The sequence below is a fragment of the Heterodontus francisci genome, chromosome 1 (genome assembly GCF_036365525.1).
Source record: "Heterodontus francisci isolate sHetFra1 chromosome 1, sHetFra1.hap1, whole genome shotgun sequence".
NCBI lineage: Eukaryota > Metazoa > Chordata > Chondrichthyes > Heterodontiformes > Heterodontidae > Heterodontus > Heterodontus francisci.
The window spans coordinates 265,717,141-265,737,852 of record NC_090371.1 but is presented as its reverse complement, the minus strand read 5'-3'; the positions used below and the strand labels follow the sequence as shown (position 1 = coordinate 265,737,852).

General features: G+C 40.7%; 1 protein-coding gene across 4 annotated transcripts in view; it reads left to right on the top strand.

The window, feature by feature from the left end:
* kiaa0232 (KIAA0232 ortholog) overlaps positions 1-20,712 on the top strand; it is a 141,087-nt gene that overhangs the window by 100,274 nt on the left and 20,101 nt on the right. For all 4 annotated transcript variants that reach the window (XM_068044090.1, XM_068044083.1, XM_068044074.1 and 1 more), the window contains 3 exons: positions 979-1,048; positions 9,502-9,586; positions 9,913-13,204. In XM_068044090.1, the coding sequence (XP_067900191.1) occupies positions 979-1,048; positions 9,502-9,586; positions 9,913-13,204 (3,447 nt within the window). The remainder of the gene's footprint in view (positions 1-978; positions 1,049-9,501; positions 9,587-9,912; positions 13,205-20,712) is intronic.

The window sequence follows — 20,712 nt, the reverse complement described above, 5'->3', positions numbered from 1 at the left end:
TCTCTGCTTAAAAAGCGTAATGTCTACTAGGACAGACAGACCTCGGTTTAATATCTCATTTCCGAGGTGACACCTCTGATAATGCAGCAGTTCCATATTGCTGCATTGAATGTCAGCCTAGTTTATTTGCTCAGGGCCTGGGATGAGAACTGAATGTACAACCTTCTGAATCTGAGGGATGATTGCTTTCAACTGAGCGAAGCTGATCTGATGACTGCATGTGCAATAGCATTTCGTTAATGGTGAGGAATTATCTTGCGAAATCGCTGTCAGGAGCAGTATGTTTCCTCTCACTGAATGTTACTTGGTTTTTCAGCTCAGGGTGACGAGCGTGTCTATGCTGTCCTGCTTCTAGTAGGTTTGCTGATATCGGTCCTCAAAGTCACGCTGTCAGTTTTTCTGTGCCATTTTGATTGTGCTTTTGTTGTTCGATAATCTGTTTAATTCTTTTAAAATCATTCAATTTTCCTTCTGAATTGACATGGTTTCTCCACTTGGCTCTTGTGTTGGGAGTCTGTGCTACCTTTTTCTGTTAACCAGCGAAGATTTTGTGCAGAGCAAGACCTGACTATATGGGGTGCCTTACTTATAAGGATAGTATCCTCTGGCATTTTTTCAAATTGAGGAATGAGAAACTTTACAATGATAGGTAACCTAATATTCTACAGATTCAGGTTTCTGGTAGTTAAGTATGCCATCATATCTGAAGTATATATTAAATGTGACCACACCTGGCTGGACTCTGATTTGAATCAAAAGTTTGTCTGTTTGCAAAAGGAATATAGACCAAAGCAAATGTTTCAAGCTAAACAAATAGGAATTTCATGTGACTAAAATCATCTGTTGTACAATTTACATTAAATACTATCAGTTGTTACCTCCGTACTTTCTCTGAGGAAATAATACTCCATAAATCTCCAAGAATAGTTTCAAGTGCTAAAGTAGCGTTTGATCATTGTATTTTTCTTTTTCTCTTAGAGTTCTGGAATTGAGACCTTAGTTGAGGAGCTTTGTTCCAAATTGAAAGAATTGCAGAGTAAGCAAAAAGGTATGTTTGTTTCAAATTTACTAGCATATTTTTGAGTACTGCAGCTGTTAGAAAGCTATAAGAAGGGTATGCAACAAAAGGTCTGAATCCAAAATGTCGCATGGCAAACCTTTTGGTAGAGTTCCAAAATACTTCTATAACCATTAGAGTGCACTGTAAAACTAACATCAGTGATCTTTTTCCTTGTTAGTTATGTTCAAATGTTCATGTCTTCACACAAGAGGAAAAAAGTGACATTTACTGAGCTATTATCGTCAACCTTTTTGGCTTTCCTTAAGATACTAATTTGATGATTTAAAATACATAAATTACATAACAATTCGACATATGGTTTTACTGATAAAAATTGTGTTATGATTCTCTGTGGATTTTTTTTTTTAAACTGAGTCAGTCTACATTTGTGTTGCTGAGAAAAATGCTATTTTGGAGTACTTTGGTTTTATTGCACTTCAGATTTACAGGCGAGGCATGCAGATGACCTTAGGGAATTATTATTTCCAGTGGTTGGTTGGCTATCAATGGAGCCCAATGAGCTTGTTAGATGATCGTTCCCTGCTAATGAATCAGCTAGATCAAAACTGCTAGTCTTTTAATTCTAGATAGGCTGAAAAATGCTGCCTATGGTATAATAAGGATTAAGCGACAGTTCAGTGGCATACTCTTCCTCCTTGTCATTTTTCAGGAATTGTAACCTCTTTCTCCAAAGAAAGGATTTGGAAATGAATTACATTTAAAACCTGAGTTTTTAAAGCAAAATGTATTTGCACAATTTTTTAAAAAGCACTGAGACAAAAAAAATGGTTAAAGTGATGATCAGCCACACATTGAAATTGTTTCCCTAAAGTCTGAAGGACATAAGAATTAGGAGCAGAAGTAGGCTATTCAGCATCCTTGAGCCTGCTTGGGCATTCAGTAAGATCATTGTACCTCAACTCCACCTTGCTGCCCTATCCCCATATCCCTGATTCCCTTAATTTCCAAAAATTTAACAATCTGTCTGGAATATACTCAACGACTAGAGCATTCACAGCCCTCTGAGTTAGAGAATTCCAAAGATTCGCAACCCTTTGAGTAAAGAAATGTATCCTCATCTCAGTGCTGAATAGCTGACCCCTTATTCTGAGATGATTATCCCTAGTTCCAGACTTCCCAGCCAGGGGAAACATTCTCCCAGCACCCTGTCAAGCCCGTTAAGAATTTTATATGTTTCAATGTGATGCTAAAATGTTTTAATGAGGATAAATGTAGCCGATTCTTGTACAACAAGGGTCTGTGGGCTTCTTTACACCTTTTCTAAATTATATTGAAATTTGCTGATGACACCAAATAGTTGATTTTGATGCGAATTGTGAAAGCTAAGTTTGGTTAGGCCAGGTGGGCAGATAGGCAGATTCAGTTCAATATAGAAAAGATTGAAATAAAGTACAGTTTGTAAGCCTATACTGCCAAGACCTGCTGAGTGTTTCCAGCATTTTCTGTTTTAATTTGTTAACTTACCTCAGTAATTGATAAATACATCACATGCATTGTGTTGGGAATTCCCTGATCCTGAATGCTTGGCAGGGGTTGGCTGTAATAACCCCCTCCCTACTGGTTGTGAACACGGGTAAAGTTTGGCTTGGTGAGGTGAGAGTGATTGCCCTTGATATCAAGGCAGAATTTGACCGAGCATCAAGGCGTCCTAGCTGAATAGAAGTCCATGGGAATCAGCGGGAAAACTCTCCACTGGTTGGAGTCATACCTAGCACAAAGGAAGATGGTTGTGGTTGTTGGAGGCCAATCACCTCAGCCCCAGGACATTGCTGCAGGAGTTCCTCAGGGTAGTATCCTAGGCTCAACCATCTTCACCTGCTTCATCATTAGGTCAAAGTGGGATGTTTGCTGATGGTACAATGTTCAGTACCATTCATAACTCCTCAGATACCGAAGCAGTCTGTTTCATAAGTAGCAAGACCTAAACAACATTCAGGCTTGGGTTAATAAGTGGCAAGTAATGTTTGCATCACTCAAGTGCCAGGCAATGACCATTTCCAACAAGAGAGAATCTAACCATCTCCCCTTGACATTCAATGGCATTATCGTCGCTGAATCCCCCACTGTCAACATCCTGGGGGTTACCATTGACCAAAAACTGAACTGAACAAGCCACATAAATACTGTGGCTACGAGAGCAGGTCATGGGCTGGAAATTCTGCAGCGTGTAACCCACCTCCTGACTCCCCAAAGCCTGTCCACCATCTACAAGACACAAGTCTGGAGTGTGATGGAATACTCTCCACTTGATTGGATGAGCAAAACTCCAACAACACACAGGAAGCTCAACAACTCCAGGACAAAACAGCCCACTTTATGGGCACCCCATCCACCACCTTAAAGATTCACTGCCTCCACAGTGGCAACTGTGTGTACCATATACAAGATGCAGTGCATCAACTCACCATACCTCCTTTGACAGCACCTTCCAAACCTGCCACCTCTTCCACCTAGAAGGACAAGGGCAGCAGTTGGAATACCACCATCTGCAAGTTCCCCTCCAAGCCACACACCATCCTGATTTGGAAATATATTTCCTTTCCCTCACTGTCACTGGTTCAAAATCCTGGAACACCCTGCTTAACAGCACTGTGGGTGTACCTGCACAAGATGGACTGCAGTGGTTCAAGAAGGCAGCTCAGAACCATCTTCTTCTCAAGGCCAATTAGGAATGGACAACACCCGCATCCCATGAAATGAATTTTAAATGATAGCAAACATGGCCCGTCAGGATTTTAGACAGCTGTCAGGGCCAGACTTTGGCTGGACCCTGAAGGGTACGTGACAAGATAATTTTTTTGTTTCTGTTAAGTAGGGGAAGCATAACATGTTCATTATTTTGTTCATTAATGAGTTTGATTAACTGTTGGTCTATGTGTTTACTTGCTGCCTGAGAAATAAAACTGCTTAATGTTTCAATCTGGCTTCATCTCATTGAAATGTCAACAATTTGCTTACTGGGAGATTGGAAAATTACATGCGAAAGTCAGCATATCCAGTTTGTATGTCAAAGTAGATGCATTTTTTACATCCCCTGCATTACATGATCACTTAAATAGATATCAGGCAGTGATAAACATCTAATTTTTTTTGTAGTGCGCAGACAATTTTCAGTGCGTGGACCCGTTAAATTGTTTGGCACGGCAACTTAAAAGGGCCGACTTGTGTATAGCCTGCGGTGCACTTTTGTGTTGCTGTGCAGCCTTGCAACATAGAGGGAACATTGACACCGACCACTCCCTGGTGTGCAGCAAGGTTAGACTCAAACCAAAGAAGCTGCATCACTCCAAGCAGAAGGGCCACCCGCGCATCAACTCGAGCAGAATTTCTTATCCACATCTGTTACAAAAATTTTCTAACTCTGGCACACATGAAATGTGAGGATCTGCTTATGGGAACAACTGACCCCTGTAAACTTGAAAAGGTATCGATAGCAGACCTGAATTTGTAACCCTCCTTTTAGAAACTGCATTTAAATTATGGGAAATACATCAAATGATCCAAAATGTCTTTGACATAACGATGCTGATGCCCTCCTTCCTTGGACGCTATGGCATTGGAAGGATGAATGAGAATGGGCAGAGACTGCTTGAATTGTGTACTTATCATAACCTCTGCATCACCAACTCGTTCTTTCACACTAAACCCTGTCACCAGGTTTCTTGGAGGCACCCAAGATCACTTCGTTGGCACCAGCTGGACCTCGTCGTCACAAGGCGAGCCTCCTTAAATAGCGTTCGAATCACATGCAGCTTCCACAGTGCGGACTGCGACACCGACCACTCCCTGGTGTGCAGCAAGGTTAGACTCAAACCAAAGAAGCTGCATCACTCCAAGCAGAAGGGCCACCCGCGCATCAACACGAGCAGAATTTCTTATCCACAGCTGTTACAAAAATTTCTATATTCACTTGAAAAAGCCCTTCAAAACTCTCCCACAGGGGATGCAGAGACCAAGTGGGCCCACATCAGAGACACCATCTATTAGTCATCAATGACCACCTATGGCAAATGTGTGAAGCAGAATGCAGACTGGTTTCAATCTCACTTTGAAGAGCTGGAACCTGTCATAGCCGCTAAGCGCATTGCACAGTTGAACTACAAGAAAGCCCCCAGCGAGTTAACATCCGTAGCACTTAAAGCAGCCAGAAGCGCTGCACAAAGAACAGCCAGGCGCTGCGCTAATGACTACTGGCAACACCTATGCAGCCATATTCAGCTGGCCTCAGACACCGGAAACATCAGAGGAATGTATAATGGCATTAAGAGAGCTTTTGGGCCAATCATCAATAAGATCGCCCCCCTCAAATCTAAATCAGGGGACACAATCACTGACCAATGCAAGCAAATGAACCGCTGGCTGGAGCACTACCTAGAACTGTACTCCAGGGAAAATGTTGTCACTGAGACCGCCCTCAATGAAGCCCAGTCATGGATGAGCTGGACGAACAGCCAACAAAATCGGAACTCGGTGATGCCATTGATTCTCTAGCCAGTGGAAAAGCCCCTGGGAAGGACGGCATTACCCCTGAAATAATCAAGAGTGCTAAGCCTACTATACTCTCAGCACTCTACGAACTGTTTTGCCTGTGCTGGGACGAGGGAGCAGTAACATAGGACATGCGCGATGCCAATATCATCACCCTCTATAAGAACAAAGGTGACCGCGGTGACTGCAACAACTACCGTGGAATCTCCCTGCTCAGCATAGTGGGGAAAGTTTTTGCTCGAGTCGCTCTAAACAGGTTCCAGAAACTGGCCGAGCGTGTCTACCCTGAGGCACAGTGTTGCTTTCGAGCAGAGAGATCGACCAGTGACATGCTGTTCTCCCTTCGTCAGCTACAGGAGAAATGACGCGAACAACAGATGCCCCTCTACATTGCTTTCATTTGATCTCACCAAAGCCTTTGACCTCGTCAGCAGACGTGGTCTCTTCAGACTACTAGAAAAGATCGGAGTCCACCAAAGCTACTAAGTATCATCACCTCATTCCATGACAATATGAAAGGCACAATTCAGCATAGCGGCGCCTCATCAGACCCCTTTCCTATCCTGAGTGGCGTGAAACAGGGCTGTGTTCTCGCACCTACACTGTTTGGGGTTTTCTTCTCCCTGCTGCTCTCACATGCATTCAAGTCAGAAGAAGGAATTTTCCTCCACACAAGATCAGGTGGCAGGTTGTTCAACCTTGCCCGCCTAAGAGCGAAGACCAAAGTACGGAAGGTCCTCATCAGGGAACTCCTCTTTGCTGACGATGCTGCATTAACATCTCACACTGAAGAGTGTCTGCAAAGTCTCATCGACAGGTTTGCGGCTGCCTGCAACAAATTTGGCCTAACCATCAGCCTCAAGAAAACGAACATCATGGGACAGGAAGTCAGAAATGCTCCATCCATCAATATCGGCGACTACACTCTGGAAGTGGTTCAAGAGTTCACCTACCTTGGCTCAACTATCACCAGTAACCTGTCTCTCGATGCAGAAATCAACAAGCGCATGGGAAAGGCTTCTGCTACTATGTCCAGACTGGCCAAGAGAGTGTGGGAAAATGGCGCACTGACATGGAACACAAAGGTCCGAGTGTATCAAGCCTGTGTCCTCAGTACCTTGCTCTATGGCAGCGAGGCCTGGACAAGGTATGTCAGCCAAGAGCGACGTCTCAATTCATTCCATCTGCGCTGCCTCCGGAGAATACTTGGCATCAGGTGGCAGGACCGTATCTCCAACACAGAAGTCCTCAAGGCGGCCAACATATACACCCTACTGAGCCAGCAGCGCTTGAGATGGCTTGGCCATGTGAGCCGCATGGAAGATGGCAGGATCCCCAAGGACACATTGTACAGTGAGCTCGCCACTGGTATCAGACCCACCGGCCATCAATGTCTCCGCTTTAAAGACGTCTGCAAACGCGACATGAAGTCCTGTGACATTGATCACAAGTCGTGGGAGTCAGTTGCTAGTGATCGGCAGAGCTGGCGGGCAGCCATAAAGGCGGGGCTAAAGTGTGGCGAGTCGAAGAGACTTGGCAGTTGGCAGGAAAAAAGACAAATGCAAGGGGTTAGCCAACTGCGTAACAGCCCTGACAACCAATTTTATCTGCAGCAACCTGTGCAAGAGTCTGTCACTCTAGAATTGGCCTTTATAGCCACCCCAGGCGCTGCTCCACAAACCACTGACCACCTCCAGGCGCTTACCCATTGTCTCTCGAGACAAGGAGGCCAAAGAAAATGATGAGTGGTAATTTTAGTCGTGCTTTGATGCTCATTGAGCTGTATAGTGATGTTGTAAATACATATCGTCATAGGTGTTGGAGCATGGGTCCAAAACACAATTCCTCCTGCTGAGTCTCAGCTTTAAGTGTATGAAGGAATGTCTAGCAGAAGGCAGGCTTTGAAAAAAAATACTGTACAATGCTGAAACTTTTTTTCTTTGTGGTTGGTGTTTTTCTCTTATTTGAAACTTATTTACTCTAATTTATAAAACTAGAAAGAAATCTGAATTTTAAGACTACAATGGTTATTTTAAATGAAAAGCTAATAGAACAATAGAAGCACAGGGAGGTATGAAACAATATCAGGCCATTTGGTCCATTAAGCCTTTCCCTTCACAAATCTTGTCCAGTTAGCTCCACAATCTTTGCACAATCCGTTCAATCCCCTGCTGGAGGAAACTAACCACAGGTAATAAATACTAACAAGACAGTTAAAACCCTGAAATTTATTCCCAGAATCAAAACCGAGCCAAATTTCACGAAGAAGGGTCACTGACCCGAAACGTTAACTCTGCTTCTCTTTCCACAGGTGCTGCCAGACCTGCTGAGTGGTTCCAGCATTTCTTGTTTTTATTCCAAATTTCACCACCTTGCTTTTGGGAGTTAACTCTAACCAATTGCATTCTAGTGTTTGTCCCAGTAGTTTACCTCCCTGATCTATGTATATTTTTCATCAAAAAAGTTATTTATTCAGCTTTAATTAACAGTGCTTTTCTTGGAAATGTATTCCATGTAGCCACTATTAAAAATAAATTCTTATCTTGCTTGATGCTTATGAATGCTGCACCAATATCCTCTTGTTCTGTGATCTAAGTCAATTACTGCTTATTTTTATCTGCACCGTCCATAACTTTTGTCATCTCAAATATATTATTTGTGTCCCCCCCACCCCCCCCCACCCTGCAGTATTTTACAACAGGAATGAGTTTAGCTCCGTGAACCGCTCTTTGTTAATTAAAAGCCCTAAGTCCTAAAACCATCACAACCAGATCAGGCTGGCCATTGGTGCATGCTTCGTATTTTGTGTTTTTACCACTTCTGACTTTTTAAAAACACAAATTAAATAAAAATGCCAGAAAATTGCAGACTTCAGTGAAATCATTTAAAAAGCACACTCCAACGTACTTCAACATAATGGTTTGTTGAGCCCTTTCTCTTCCCACTCCTTGAGGGGTTTTTTTGTTTAGTTTTCCCCAGACACATTTTTGATTGTTTATGTTTATGTTTATGTTTAGAGATACAGCACTGAAACAGGCCCTTCGGCCCACCGAGTCTGTGCCGACCATCAACCACCCATTTTATACTAAACCTACACTAATCCCATATTCCTACTGCATCCCCACCTGTCCCCATATTTCCCTACCACCTACCGATACTAGGGGCAATTTATAATGGCCAATTTTTACATTTCTAGCTCACTTCTTCTCATACTCTAATTTCTTGATTGTGAACCACTGTGCTGTTTGGGCTCCTAAGATTTCACTTTACTGTCGCTCTTTTTAGAATTTGAACAGTTCAAAAAAAGAACATATCAATTAAATTATAATATATAACCATTGCATTATGAACAATGCAAATGTTACTTTAAAATGTATTTATTTGAGTGCTTATTTTAGTAGCCTCTGAAATACTGTATACTAAGAGAACATGAAGCAGCTAAATCATTATACAGCTTTGGTGTTCCTGTGTGGCACCACACATGTCTAAGAAGATCTGCTGCTTCATACTTTTTCTTCCTCTGCAATTGTCAAAAGGGTGAAAAAGTTTCCATTTGCTATTGTACAAAAAAAAACTTATGAGCCCTAGTGTAATAATGGCATTTAAGTTACTTGTAGACTTCACTAGACATACGGTGTTGGGCTTGATCCGTTTATTTACAATGCTTGATTTCAGAAACCATGTGTATCTTATACGTTACAGCATGAATTCAGAGGCAGTCAAGAAGATGTGACCGTTCTTCCGCTTAAAGCTGTTATAAATATTATTCAAAATTTGAAGGTCTCTGCCATCTGCTCCCATTTGTTTCTACTGACTCACTTCATATATTTCCCCTCAATGCTAGAAAAGTAATGAAGAAAATAGTGGTCATCTATATAAAGAGCAACTTGAATTTATTTTTCTGATCTCTCATTCCTCTTCCCAAATTTTAGAAGAGAAGCAAGGTAGTAAGAAAGCAGAAGGAATTCAATCTCCTGAAATTATAGGATCTCCTTCCGCCAAGGATCAGGTAGAAATGTAAGTATCTAATTTATTGTTCCGTTTTAGAAAACAGTTGACATTTCAAGGCAATTCTGACTTTCCATTTATTGATAGAAGCACTAAATGCATTGAAACTCCCACAATTTTTGTTATTTTGTAAAGTAAATGAGTGTTTACATTATATCAATCTGTTATCATAGATGTTTGTATGTTGGTATCTATTTCAGTGCAAACTATTAGAATGTTAATTTGTTTTAAAATTCACATGCTGATTGAATTCAAAGTTAACATGTAAAATATGACTGACACTAGTTCATATATATGTATATCTGGATCAACACTCATTTGCATTTTTTTTTTAGGTATTATGAAGCATTTCCACCTCTTTCTGAGAAGCCAATCTGTCTGCAAGAAATCATGACCGTGTGGAATAAGGCCAAAGCTTGTTCATTTTCTGGTGGTTCTTCTTCATCTGCTGCTCCACAAACAAGCACTGATACGTCTTCTCCAAAAGATTGCAACAGTGAAGGTGAAGGTACTAGAGAGCGAACAAATGAGGCCTCTATCACTACAAGCAGTAGTCGTGTGTTCAGGAGAAGTAAAAAGGAGAAAGAAAACAGGCACAATAACGGCTTGCCAGAACTGAAACCCACTACAGGAAAGAAGCAGATCAGACACAGGTCAGAAGGAAAGATACGCCCTCGTTCATGGTCCTCTGGCTCCAGTGAAGCAGGCTCAAGCTCAAGTGGGAACCAGTATGAGTTAAAAGGTTCCACAAAAGCTGTCAAAATCAGACATAAGATGAGAGAAACTGCTCGGAACAAAAAGGGACGAAATGGACAAGTTAGGCTATCTTTGAAGTCTGTTGACAAAGATGATCGAAAAAGCACCTGTGGGAGCAGCAGCAGTGGACCTACCAAACAGCTGTGCAAAAAAGGAAAAAGATTTATAAAAGAAACAAGAAAGAAAACAAATGGAAACAGTGATACAAAAGATCTTGGCAATGAAAGTGGAAGGGAACAAGAATTCAAAGAAGAACCTTTGTGGTACACTGAACCAATCGCAGAGTACTGGTTCCCTCCAAGTAGAAAAAGTAAGCTAGAAACTGCATACCGGAATAGTGTAGCTGCTAATGATAATGAATCTTTGACTTTGGAAGAGCTTTCGGAGACGATGCAGGGTCTTTGTATTAGTAACAATAATTTCCAAACATACCTCGCAGCAGGTGCTTTCGTTGATGGTCACTTTGTTGAAATGCCTGCATTATTAGATGAGGCTAATGACCTCACTGGGACCTCAAGCTGTTCTAATCCCAAGGACAGTGATATTTTAGATGATATGCATCTATCAGAATTTACTCACTTCTATGAAGTAGATATTCATCAATCCATATTGGATCCTAGTGCCTCAAATTCATTGCAAGGAGAGAGTCGAATTTTAAGCATGATTCGACGGAAAAGTACAGAGCAAACTGATTTTGAGGCAGACTGTTGTATAGTGTTAGATGGACTACAGTTGACGAGGGAAAGTGCAATATGGACAGATTCACAAGCTTCTCTTGATGCAGAAGGATTGTTCTTTCATGATCTTGCAAATATAGCTCAATTTTGGGAGTGCTCTAGCTCTGATGAAGCAGAGGGGGAAAGCTTTGCTGGGGATTCCCCCATTACGCTTTCTCCTATTGTGGATAATACAGTGTGTGATGCAAGTAGCAGTACTGGCAATCAAGAAGAACACTTTTCAGAAGCAAATGAAGGGTCTGGTTTAAACTCCACTTGTTTTTCTCTGTTTGAAGTGCAATATGATAACTCTACTTCACCATTCTGTTTTGACGGACTTAGTCTCGGAAATCAGAATAGTGATATTGGAGGCTGGGCAGATTTGCCTGGGAAAACACAGTCTCGTTTGCTTATATGGACCAAAAATAGTGCCTTTGATGAAAATGACCACTGCTCAAATCTTTCAACACGAACCTGCAGCCCATGGTCACATTCTGAAGAAACACGTTCGGATAATGAAACCTCCTTTGGTATTCAGATTGAGGAGTCCACTAAATTTAATGCAGATGAGATTGATTGTATAGTCCCTGGCATTTCGTCCAGCCTTCTTGATGAAGATCTTTTAGATTTATTGCACGAGGAGACTCATTCACAAACAGATGGAGCTTTACGAAATATAACAAACATGACTTTCAAACAGAAATCTAAGCTGGAGTCGGTGTGTGGAATTCAGTTGGAAGAAGAAGAAAATAAGGAATATGAAACTGTGGAAATTTTTGCAGAACAGATGGCCAGTCATGGGGATAGCTATGGCTCAGAAGTTATAAAAGACATTTGGACAGCCATAGCAGAAAACAATGCTGTAACAACACTAGAGTTAGAACGATCAGAAGAGGATTTCTTTCCTGGTGAGGTGAATGGTTGCCATTGTTGTTGTTTGGATATGGCAACAAAACAGGACACCCTGCAAGAGCCTCATGAAAAGGCAGTGCAGAGGTCTGAATATCACTTATGGGAGTGCCAGAAGGAAAACTTGGAGGCCCAAGCCGTTGTAACTGCGGAACTTGCAGAGATCGATGTAGGTGATTACACTGCACCTTCTAAACCTTGGGATATTGGTGCTGACAAAGAAAGTGCTTTCATTCTTGGTGGAGTCTATGGAGAACTCAAAACATTCGACAGTTGTGGAGACTGGGGAGTAGTTCCCCCTGATCCTGCAAAAGGTACTTTATTGCAGTGTGCTGCTTCAGATGTTGTAACCATAGCAGGTACAGATGTCTTCATGACTCCAGGTAGCAACTTTGCTCCTGGCCATAGACCATTGTGGAGATCTTGTGCTTCATTCACACCAAGTGACCAGACAAGAAAAGGAGAGGATAGGTTAAACACTGAGTTCTCTTTAATCTTCCATGAAGATTTATTAGGGAACTGCAGTAATTATCAGAGTCAAGAACCTGGCGTTGAGTATTCATTTTCCTCCTTTGACCTGAACAATCCGTTTTCACAAGTTCTTCATGTGGAATGTTCATTTGAACCTGAAAGACTTGCAACATTCAGTCCAAGCTTTAAGCCCAAATCTATACTGTGTTCAGACTCAGAAAGTGAAACGTTTCATCCTAAAATATATAGTATTGACAAAACACAGTATAGGGCTATTCGAATCTCACCGCGGACTCATTTCCGACCGATATCTGCCTCTGAGCTTTCACCAGGCGGAGGAAGCGAGTCAGAGTTTGAGTCAGAAAAAGAGGAAGTTACTATACCTGTCCTCTGCCAGACAGATTTGTTTGAGGATCAGCAGGCAGATTTAAAACCATTGGAAGAAGATGCTGAGCGAGAAGGACATTACTATGGAAAGTCAGAGCTGGAATCAGGAAAATTCCTGCCTAGATTAAAAAAAGCTGGAATGGAAAAGAGTGCTCAGACTTCACTTGATTCTCATGAAGGATCTGGTGGTCTTTTACAGACAGAACAGCAGTGCCCAGAATGTCATTTACAGGCATCAATGGGATGCACCAGTGTGAATAGTTGTGAAATAGATTTCAAGTTGAAGGTACCATGTGATAAATTGGAAGCATTCCAGAATCGTACAATAAGCAGGAGCTTTACTGGGTTCAGTGAGGGAACTGGTGTTAGAGCAGCATCGCTACAAGAGGTAAGTACCACTGTTGCTCTGTACACTTAGAATTTGTGATTTCCTCTACATTGCAGGGTATAGTCTGCAAACGCTGTTGCAATAAGTTACTTTTTGCTACTTTATCAATTATTACAAAGAGGTTATAACAGAATATTCCAGCTGGTTATTGTTAACAATAATTATTCCATTGATCAGGCTGATTAGGCTACGCTTTAAGACTCAATGAATCAAGGTTACACAATCATTGTTTTATAGAAGCAGTGGATCTCTTGTTGACTTGGTCAAGTCAGAGGTTACACTGTTGCAAAAGGGTAACAGGAGTTGGAGGAGTAAGGAGAGGGCGCGCATTACCACTGAGAGGATTTGGAAAGAAGCTCTAACGAGTTCTGCTCAGTGTAGTGAAGGAATTCTTTTTGATCAGTAGCTGGAAAATGGTGGTTGCCTTATCCAACACAGATGAATATAGATAGATAAATAGTTTGTTCCCCTCACAGTCGTGAATAAATCTGTACATCTCACTAGGGCAAGTAACTAACTCTGTGATAGTAAGTGGCCAGCCACTCTGTTCTCTTCAATTAGGGTGTGGGCTTTTATAGTGAGGACTAAGAAATATAACATTTTTCTTTAAATAATAATATACACAAAAATTATGTACTTTGTCCAGTTTTTGTTACTGGTTGTTCCTTTAAATTAAGTTACTGCACAACAGCAGCTTTCAAAAAAAAATCTGCAGGTCAGATCCCTGCGCTGAGCAATGCATGTTGTACAAATTTGATTCAAATGGCTTTCAAACTTTTAGCTTGAGGGAGGAACTGAGCTAACTTTGATCTAGTACAACCAATGTGATTTGTTTATTAAAATGCATGACAGCCAATTATGTTGAATCGAAATATCAATTAAGAAAGTTTCAAAAAGCTACAGTAGCCAGTAATCTGCTCATGAAGTTGAATGATCAGAAGGCAAACTGATTGATTGAAAGCTTCACAGAAAAAAGTAGTCTAGCTAACTCCCATAGTCAAAAGAATTCATAAAAGAAAGGTTTTGTTTTAAATCATGACTTATTTCATCTACTCAAGTTAGAAAAACTTTCTGCTATAAATGTATAATTATTATATCATATTATTCACTGATTCATTGTTCAATAAATTTGCTTGATATCCTAAACTTAAATACAAGCTCTGATTTGATGGTCTACCGTTTTTGAAGATTAAAGACCGATATTGCAGGGTATGGGGGAAAAATAGTGCCTAATAGCAATTGCCAAAAAGAGTTTGCTCTTCGTTTTCCTGGTGCATCATCAAAAACGATGGATGCTGTTAAAGGGACAGGAAGTCAGAACTCACACATGCAAGTGCTCAGATATGAGAACCAAAGTATTCTCGAGTAAAAAGGTTAGAAAAGACCCAGATAATAACCTATATGTAACCAATAATTTTGGTATTCATGGTGTCATGTATTTGACTAAGTAAAATGTTATTGATTGACGGAATTTCACAGTATCATTGAAATCTGCCAAATTTGAACATGACAAAAATTTGCTTTTAAATAAAACTACAGAAATAATATTCGCTGATTGAGACAATCAAAGTTTGAACATTCCTGGGATTTTCTGCCAGAGCCTAACTGGGTCTCTTCTGTCTGCTTCAACTTGTTTCCATTGTATTATTGGAAAGCAATTCTGAAAGAATTGTTCTTGCTGCGGGCAATGCCAACAAGGATGCATTTTGCATTTATTGCCCATTGTTTATTCCACTAAGGTGGTGGGCTGCCATTGAGCAAATGTCTTTCTTTAAGCCACTGAGACTCTGTATGATATTAGAAGTGATCTATGTAGTATGAAGGTAGAGTTAAATGTAGGTTAGAATGAGACAGAATAGCAGGTTCCCCTCCCTGAAGTTCATAGGTAAACCTGATGGATTTTAACGACAATCCAGCAGCATTCATGGTTATTTCATTTCTCTTGGTGTTAGCACGCAAACTCCCAGAATTATTGAATTAATTTTCACAACTTAATGGGATTTGAATTCACAATCTCTGCCAATCCAGTAGCATTAGCACAACACTACCATACCGTTATGTAGCCAGATGAAGTAGTTACGGTTGGTTTAGTTAAGTTTTTAGGGTAGATCTCTGCACTGACATCTCAACGTGACATCAGTTCCAAAAGGATCAAGTGAAGTATCAAATGGCCCACAGACCTCACATCTTAAGGTCCTGATCATCATAACTGTGTGCAGTTCTGGTCGCCGCACTACAGGAAAAATGTGATTAAGCTAGAGAGGGTTCACAAGGATGTGGCCTGGTTTGGAGGACTTGAGTTATAAATATACAATATTGGATAGGCTGGGTCTGTTTTCCCTGGAGCAAAGGAGGCTGAGCGGGGACATGATAGAGGTATATATAATTATGAGAGGCATAGATAGGGTAGATAGCCAGAGTCTGTTTCCCATGGTAGGGGTGACTAAAACTAGAGGGCACAGATTTAAGGTGAGAGGGAGGAGGTTTAAAGGGGATCAAAGGGGTAATTTTTTCACACAAAGAATAGTGGGTATCTGGAATGAGCTGTCAAAGGAGGTAGTGGAGGCAGGAACAGGATCAACTTTTAAGAGGCATCTGGACAGGTACTTGAATGAGCAAGGCATAGAGGTATATGGAATTAATGCAGGCAGTTGGGATTAGTATAGATAGGCATTAAGGTCGGCATGGACGCGGTGGGCTGAAGGGCCTGTTTCTATGCTTTACGACTCTATGACTCTATAACTGTGATTCTGGATAATGATTATCTGCCCACTGCAAACACCTACTACATTTTTCGTGTTTGTGCAGAATGGATCAACAGTATAAGGAACAAAGACTTCCATTTGTATAGTGATGTCAAAAACACCAGACATCCCAAAGTGCTTTACAGGCAATGAACTACTTTGGAAGTGTAGTCTCTGTTGTAATGTAGGAAACGCAGCCCCAAATTTGCTCACAGCAAGCTCCCACAAACAGCAATTGATGATGACCAGATAATCTGTTTTTGTGATGTTGATCGGGATAAATATTGGCCTGGACAATGGAGGTAACTCGCCTGCTCTTCTTCAAAATAGTGCTGTGGGATCTTTTATGTCCACCTGAGAGGGCAGATGGGTCAATGGATTAACGTCTCATCTGAAAGATGACACCTTTGTGCAGCATTCCCTCAGTACTACACTGGAGTGTCAGTGTTGATTTTATTTTTTGTGCTGCAGTCCTGGAGTGGGCCTTGAGCCCAGAACCTTCTGACTCAGAGGCGAGTATGCTACCAACTGAGCCATGGCTGACATCACAAATTTAGTACAAATTAATTGGTGCTAATGACTTTTAAAGTCATAATTTTTGGCATCTCTTATATGGCTTGGATTCTATTTTTGAATATTTGTTGTCATCTTCACTTAAGTAATTTACCTATTTAGAATTACATATCCTTGGATGTTCATTTCTCAGCAGTTTCAGTTATTACCTGTGGCTATTTCACCTGCATGAAATTAAATTCCTCCATTGAGGGTGGTTCTTTTCAATGGTTTCTTAGCAGTTAAAGAGCTGGCAGGGTTATGAACTACCTTTCTGTATTGTCCCTGAAACTTAGGTTCTTTTGCCAGGAGTCTGAAACACAAGAGGAATTTGTTTTGTGCTTTGAACATGATCTCTCATCAAGTTAGACCCCTGCCCTGTGGACTGAAATGTGGAAGAGTGGTCTTCTGGCCGATTCCATATCTGAATCAGATCCTTCACCAAACTTTATTCAAAATAAAAGTAGCTATTGGTTTGGAGGTGCTGCCCTTGAGGCCCCTATTAAATAATATCCAATGCTTTGTGCCTTTCAGAAACCAATGCTGCTACCCATTTCTGTAAATTCTATATTAAGTAATCAGTGGTTTGCAACTCTGGAATAATTTATTCTTCACCAATTAGTTTACTTCCTCCAAGTTCAAAAACTTGCAGGCTAAGTCCCTAATTGATTCTACAGTAGCCTTCTAGTGCATTATTATGTTTGAGAAGTAATCATTCTGAGATGAGAACCTTGCATGATGGAGACACAGCACTGTTGTGTTTCATATTATAAAAGCCCTGTGTTTTTTGTTTTTTTTAGCTCGGCAAATACATTGTGAGATTCATTTTGCTTTGTGGTCTAGGGTAGAGTAAATATACAATATTTAGAAGCAGTTGTTAGTACTACTGTATGTGATAGCTCAGCAACATATGGGATGAACTGCATCAGATCAAGATTGGCTAAATGTCTCAGGCTTTTGAAATGCTGTACACCGTGACTGAGGAGGCAGACAAGGAATAATTATTATGATTCAAATTTGCTCCAGGTACCTTTTCCTTGTGCCCATTAAAAGTACACTTCTATAAGTGGCTTTATGCATGAATAGCCTGGGATAATGAATGTTTCCATTGCTGCAAGACAGTAAGTAGGAATTCCACTACATCTCGTGTCACTTTGAAAAAGCAGATAATAACCATGCAAGACACTTTTCATAAAGGGTTAAACAAACCAATCATTCAGATCCTTTTAAAAACTTCCTTTCGAAACTATGTAAGTAATTATTTTACATAGAAAGATTGCTTTCTGATCCTTTAACCCAATGGAATGCTGTACAGGATTTACGTAGGCCTCTGCCTATATAGTCGTGATCCATTGTTGTGCCTCGTAGTCAAATAAAATCAAACTAAATAATAGCCAGAAGTCATACAGCATTGGTGTCCGGGAATTCTCCTTGATCTAAGCAGTTCATCTTGATTAAACATGCAATCAAATACACGATTACACAGCAGCCCAACAAGTTAAACAAGCTAACAGTCCGGCAGATAGCAATCATTAAAATAGAAATCAAGTAGTATTGTGGTGCAACTTGACAAAATTTGCAGTTAAAAGTATTAGTCTGTTAGAGATCGATTGTCCCTTCAGAAAGTTACCATAGCAGCCGTAAATGGAAACTAGCTCTAAGCAGATCGGCTGATTTTCAATGAGATATAACTTTCATTTTGAGAGTATTTTAAAACTGATATAAAACAGGATTTTTTAAAGTCCTAACAGAGGACAAAATGTTTAATTTTTGTTTACACAAAAGATAGCTGTAATAGCTGGCCTATGAAAGCAACTCCCTGAAAGGAAATCAATTACTTCCAATTTAAGCCATGATATGTAAGACACTTTTTCAGGCCTGACCTAGTAGTCCTTGCTCAGACAGTGATGGGGTTTTTAGAATTTAGAATCTCACTGGCATGCAAATAGGAGAGAACTGAGGACTAATTGTTCTATACTTCCATAACTGAGGGATGGACAACACCACAATTGTCCCATTTTATCAACAAGTATGAAGGTGATGATCCCACTTCTTCCAACTACGTATTCCGGATTAGTTATTAGTGCTTGCACTACCTATTGCCAGTATGACATTTCCATTATCCCAGTGGTCAGGAATCCGCTTGATCCATGGAGGATCGTCTCAATACATTTATGATCCTCAACCATGTGTCAGGCCAGATATTTATTCATCTCACTTAACGTAACTAGATACATAGCTATCTGTGTGAAAAAAATCCTCGTCTTTTGTCTTGCTGGGGGTTTGTAAATATTGTCCTCATTTTCTAGTTTACCGTACATAGTCCAAAGTAATTTACTTATAGCTGCATTATATATGCCGCTCAGCATTTTAAAGATGGCCATCGCATCTGTAACAATTTTCTTCTAAGAACAAGTGAAAACAAGTTTAGTTCTGATTCTCTCATTTTCCTCACACTCTCACTCATTATCTCACCTTTGCTGAATCTGGTGCCACTAGTGCGTGCCATTAAGTCAGTGTGAGTCTGATCCTCTCGTCATTTTACATACATGTATACACTTTCTCGTCGATGCCACTGGGTAGCAGTTAGGAGCAGGAACCTTAACTGACTTTTTTCCCCCTCTATTTCACCTTCCCAAAGCCTGGGGACACAAAGAAATTGCATTGGCCCCATTGCTAAACAAGTTTAAATCCGTTAGCTCAGAATAAAATGGGGATCAACCCATAAATTTTTATCATTCTAATTCATAAATTATGGTACATTTGCCCAATAAGTTATCAGAAAGCTTAAGTCTCTCCATATAAACAGAGAATGATCTTGTCACTTTCCTAAATTGTTTCTAGTGCGTTAATTACCCTGTAAAGGTAGGTTCCTAAATTTGCATTGTGTTTTAAAATTCCCAAAGTATACTAGAAATTGCATACATTTGGAGTAGTAATGATTTTTGGTTTCTTACAAATCTTGATCTTGGGCATAAGAATGTGTGTCCCAGTGAGTTATAAATCATTGCTACCCCAACAAGGCTTTCTATATCAATTGGAGGGGCCTCATTTTTCAAACTGTCATGGATACCTCCACCCTATCTATTAAAGATTGTGTTTTTGTTCATGGAGAAATGCTTTATTGCCATGGTAACAGATTGTCTTGGGAAAGATTTCCATCAGTACGGAATAAAAACTAAATTGGAAAATAAATTGTGCTTTGATGTCAGGGACAAAACTTTAAGCTTGGGCCTGGAGAAATCACCAGTTTTGGAGTGTCTATGACATTTCCTAAAACTAAATTGAAATCGAGCTCCATACATTTTCATGTAGGAATGTTCCATCTTCTCTCACTGGACTGTTCATAATGAAAATATCCATTCCTCTGAGATCCTTTTCTTTAATTTTATATCCTCTGCACCTCATCTGAAGGTGTTAACCTCTCAGTACATTACCCTAATGATCATTATTCATGTGTGAGCCTCGACGGTGAGATAGTTCTTGCAGTTGAATGGCTTGCAAATAAACAGTCAAGCAGTGACAGAAAGGGGCACTGCAGTCATAAGAAGCCGGAATCCCAGCCAATGTTTCTCCTTACCCAAACTCAGGATGCTGAGATTAATTCTAGCGACCTTGCATCGCTACAGCTAAGAGTATCTAATCCAGAGTAGATTGGAGATCAAAGGTGAGAACTTCTTGGTCAGTCGCTCACTAATCATTGGGGAAGTTTCCTCCAGTCTGTGGAGGGATTGTAGAAGAGTAGTCCAAACAAATGACCCATTAGTATCCATATAGGTCCTGAATTTTTTGTCTTTCACAAGCTCTGCGCCAGCCTTTTGACCAGTTGTATTCTTGTGGCCTTGCATCTGACACTGAAATGTTCATTGCCTCTACCCCAAATATCCAGCAATAATGCTATTCTTACACCTCGAATCTCAAGACATAGATTGAAAGTTTTGGGCAAGAGATGCAGGGGGAATATGAGGAAGCATTTTTTACGCAGCGGGTAGTAGTGCCCTGGAACCTGCTGCCCACAAGGGTGGTGGAAGCGGTGACAATGACTTCAAAAGGAAATTGTTTAGCCACTTGATGGAAATAGACTTGCAGGACTATGGGGATCGAGTGGGGGAATGGGACTGACTCGGTAGCTCGGGAGAGCTGGTATGGACTCGATGGGCCAGATGGGCTCCTTCTGTGCCATAAGTGACTCTAATGACTGGAATCATTCAT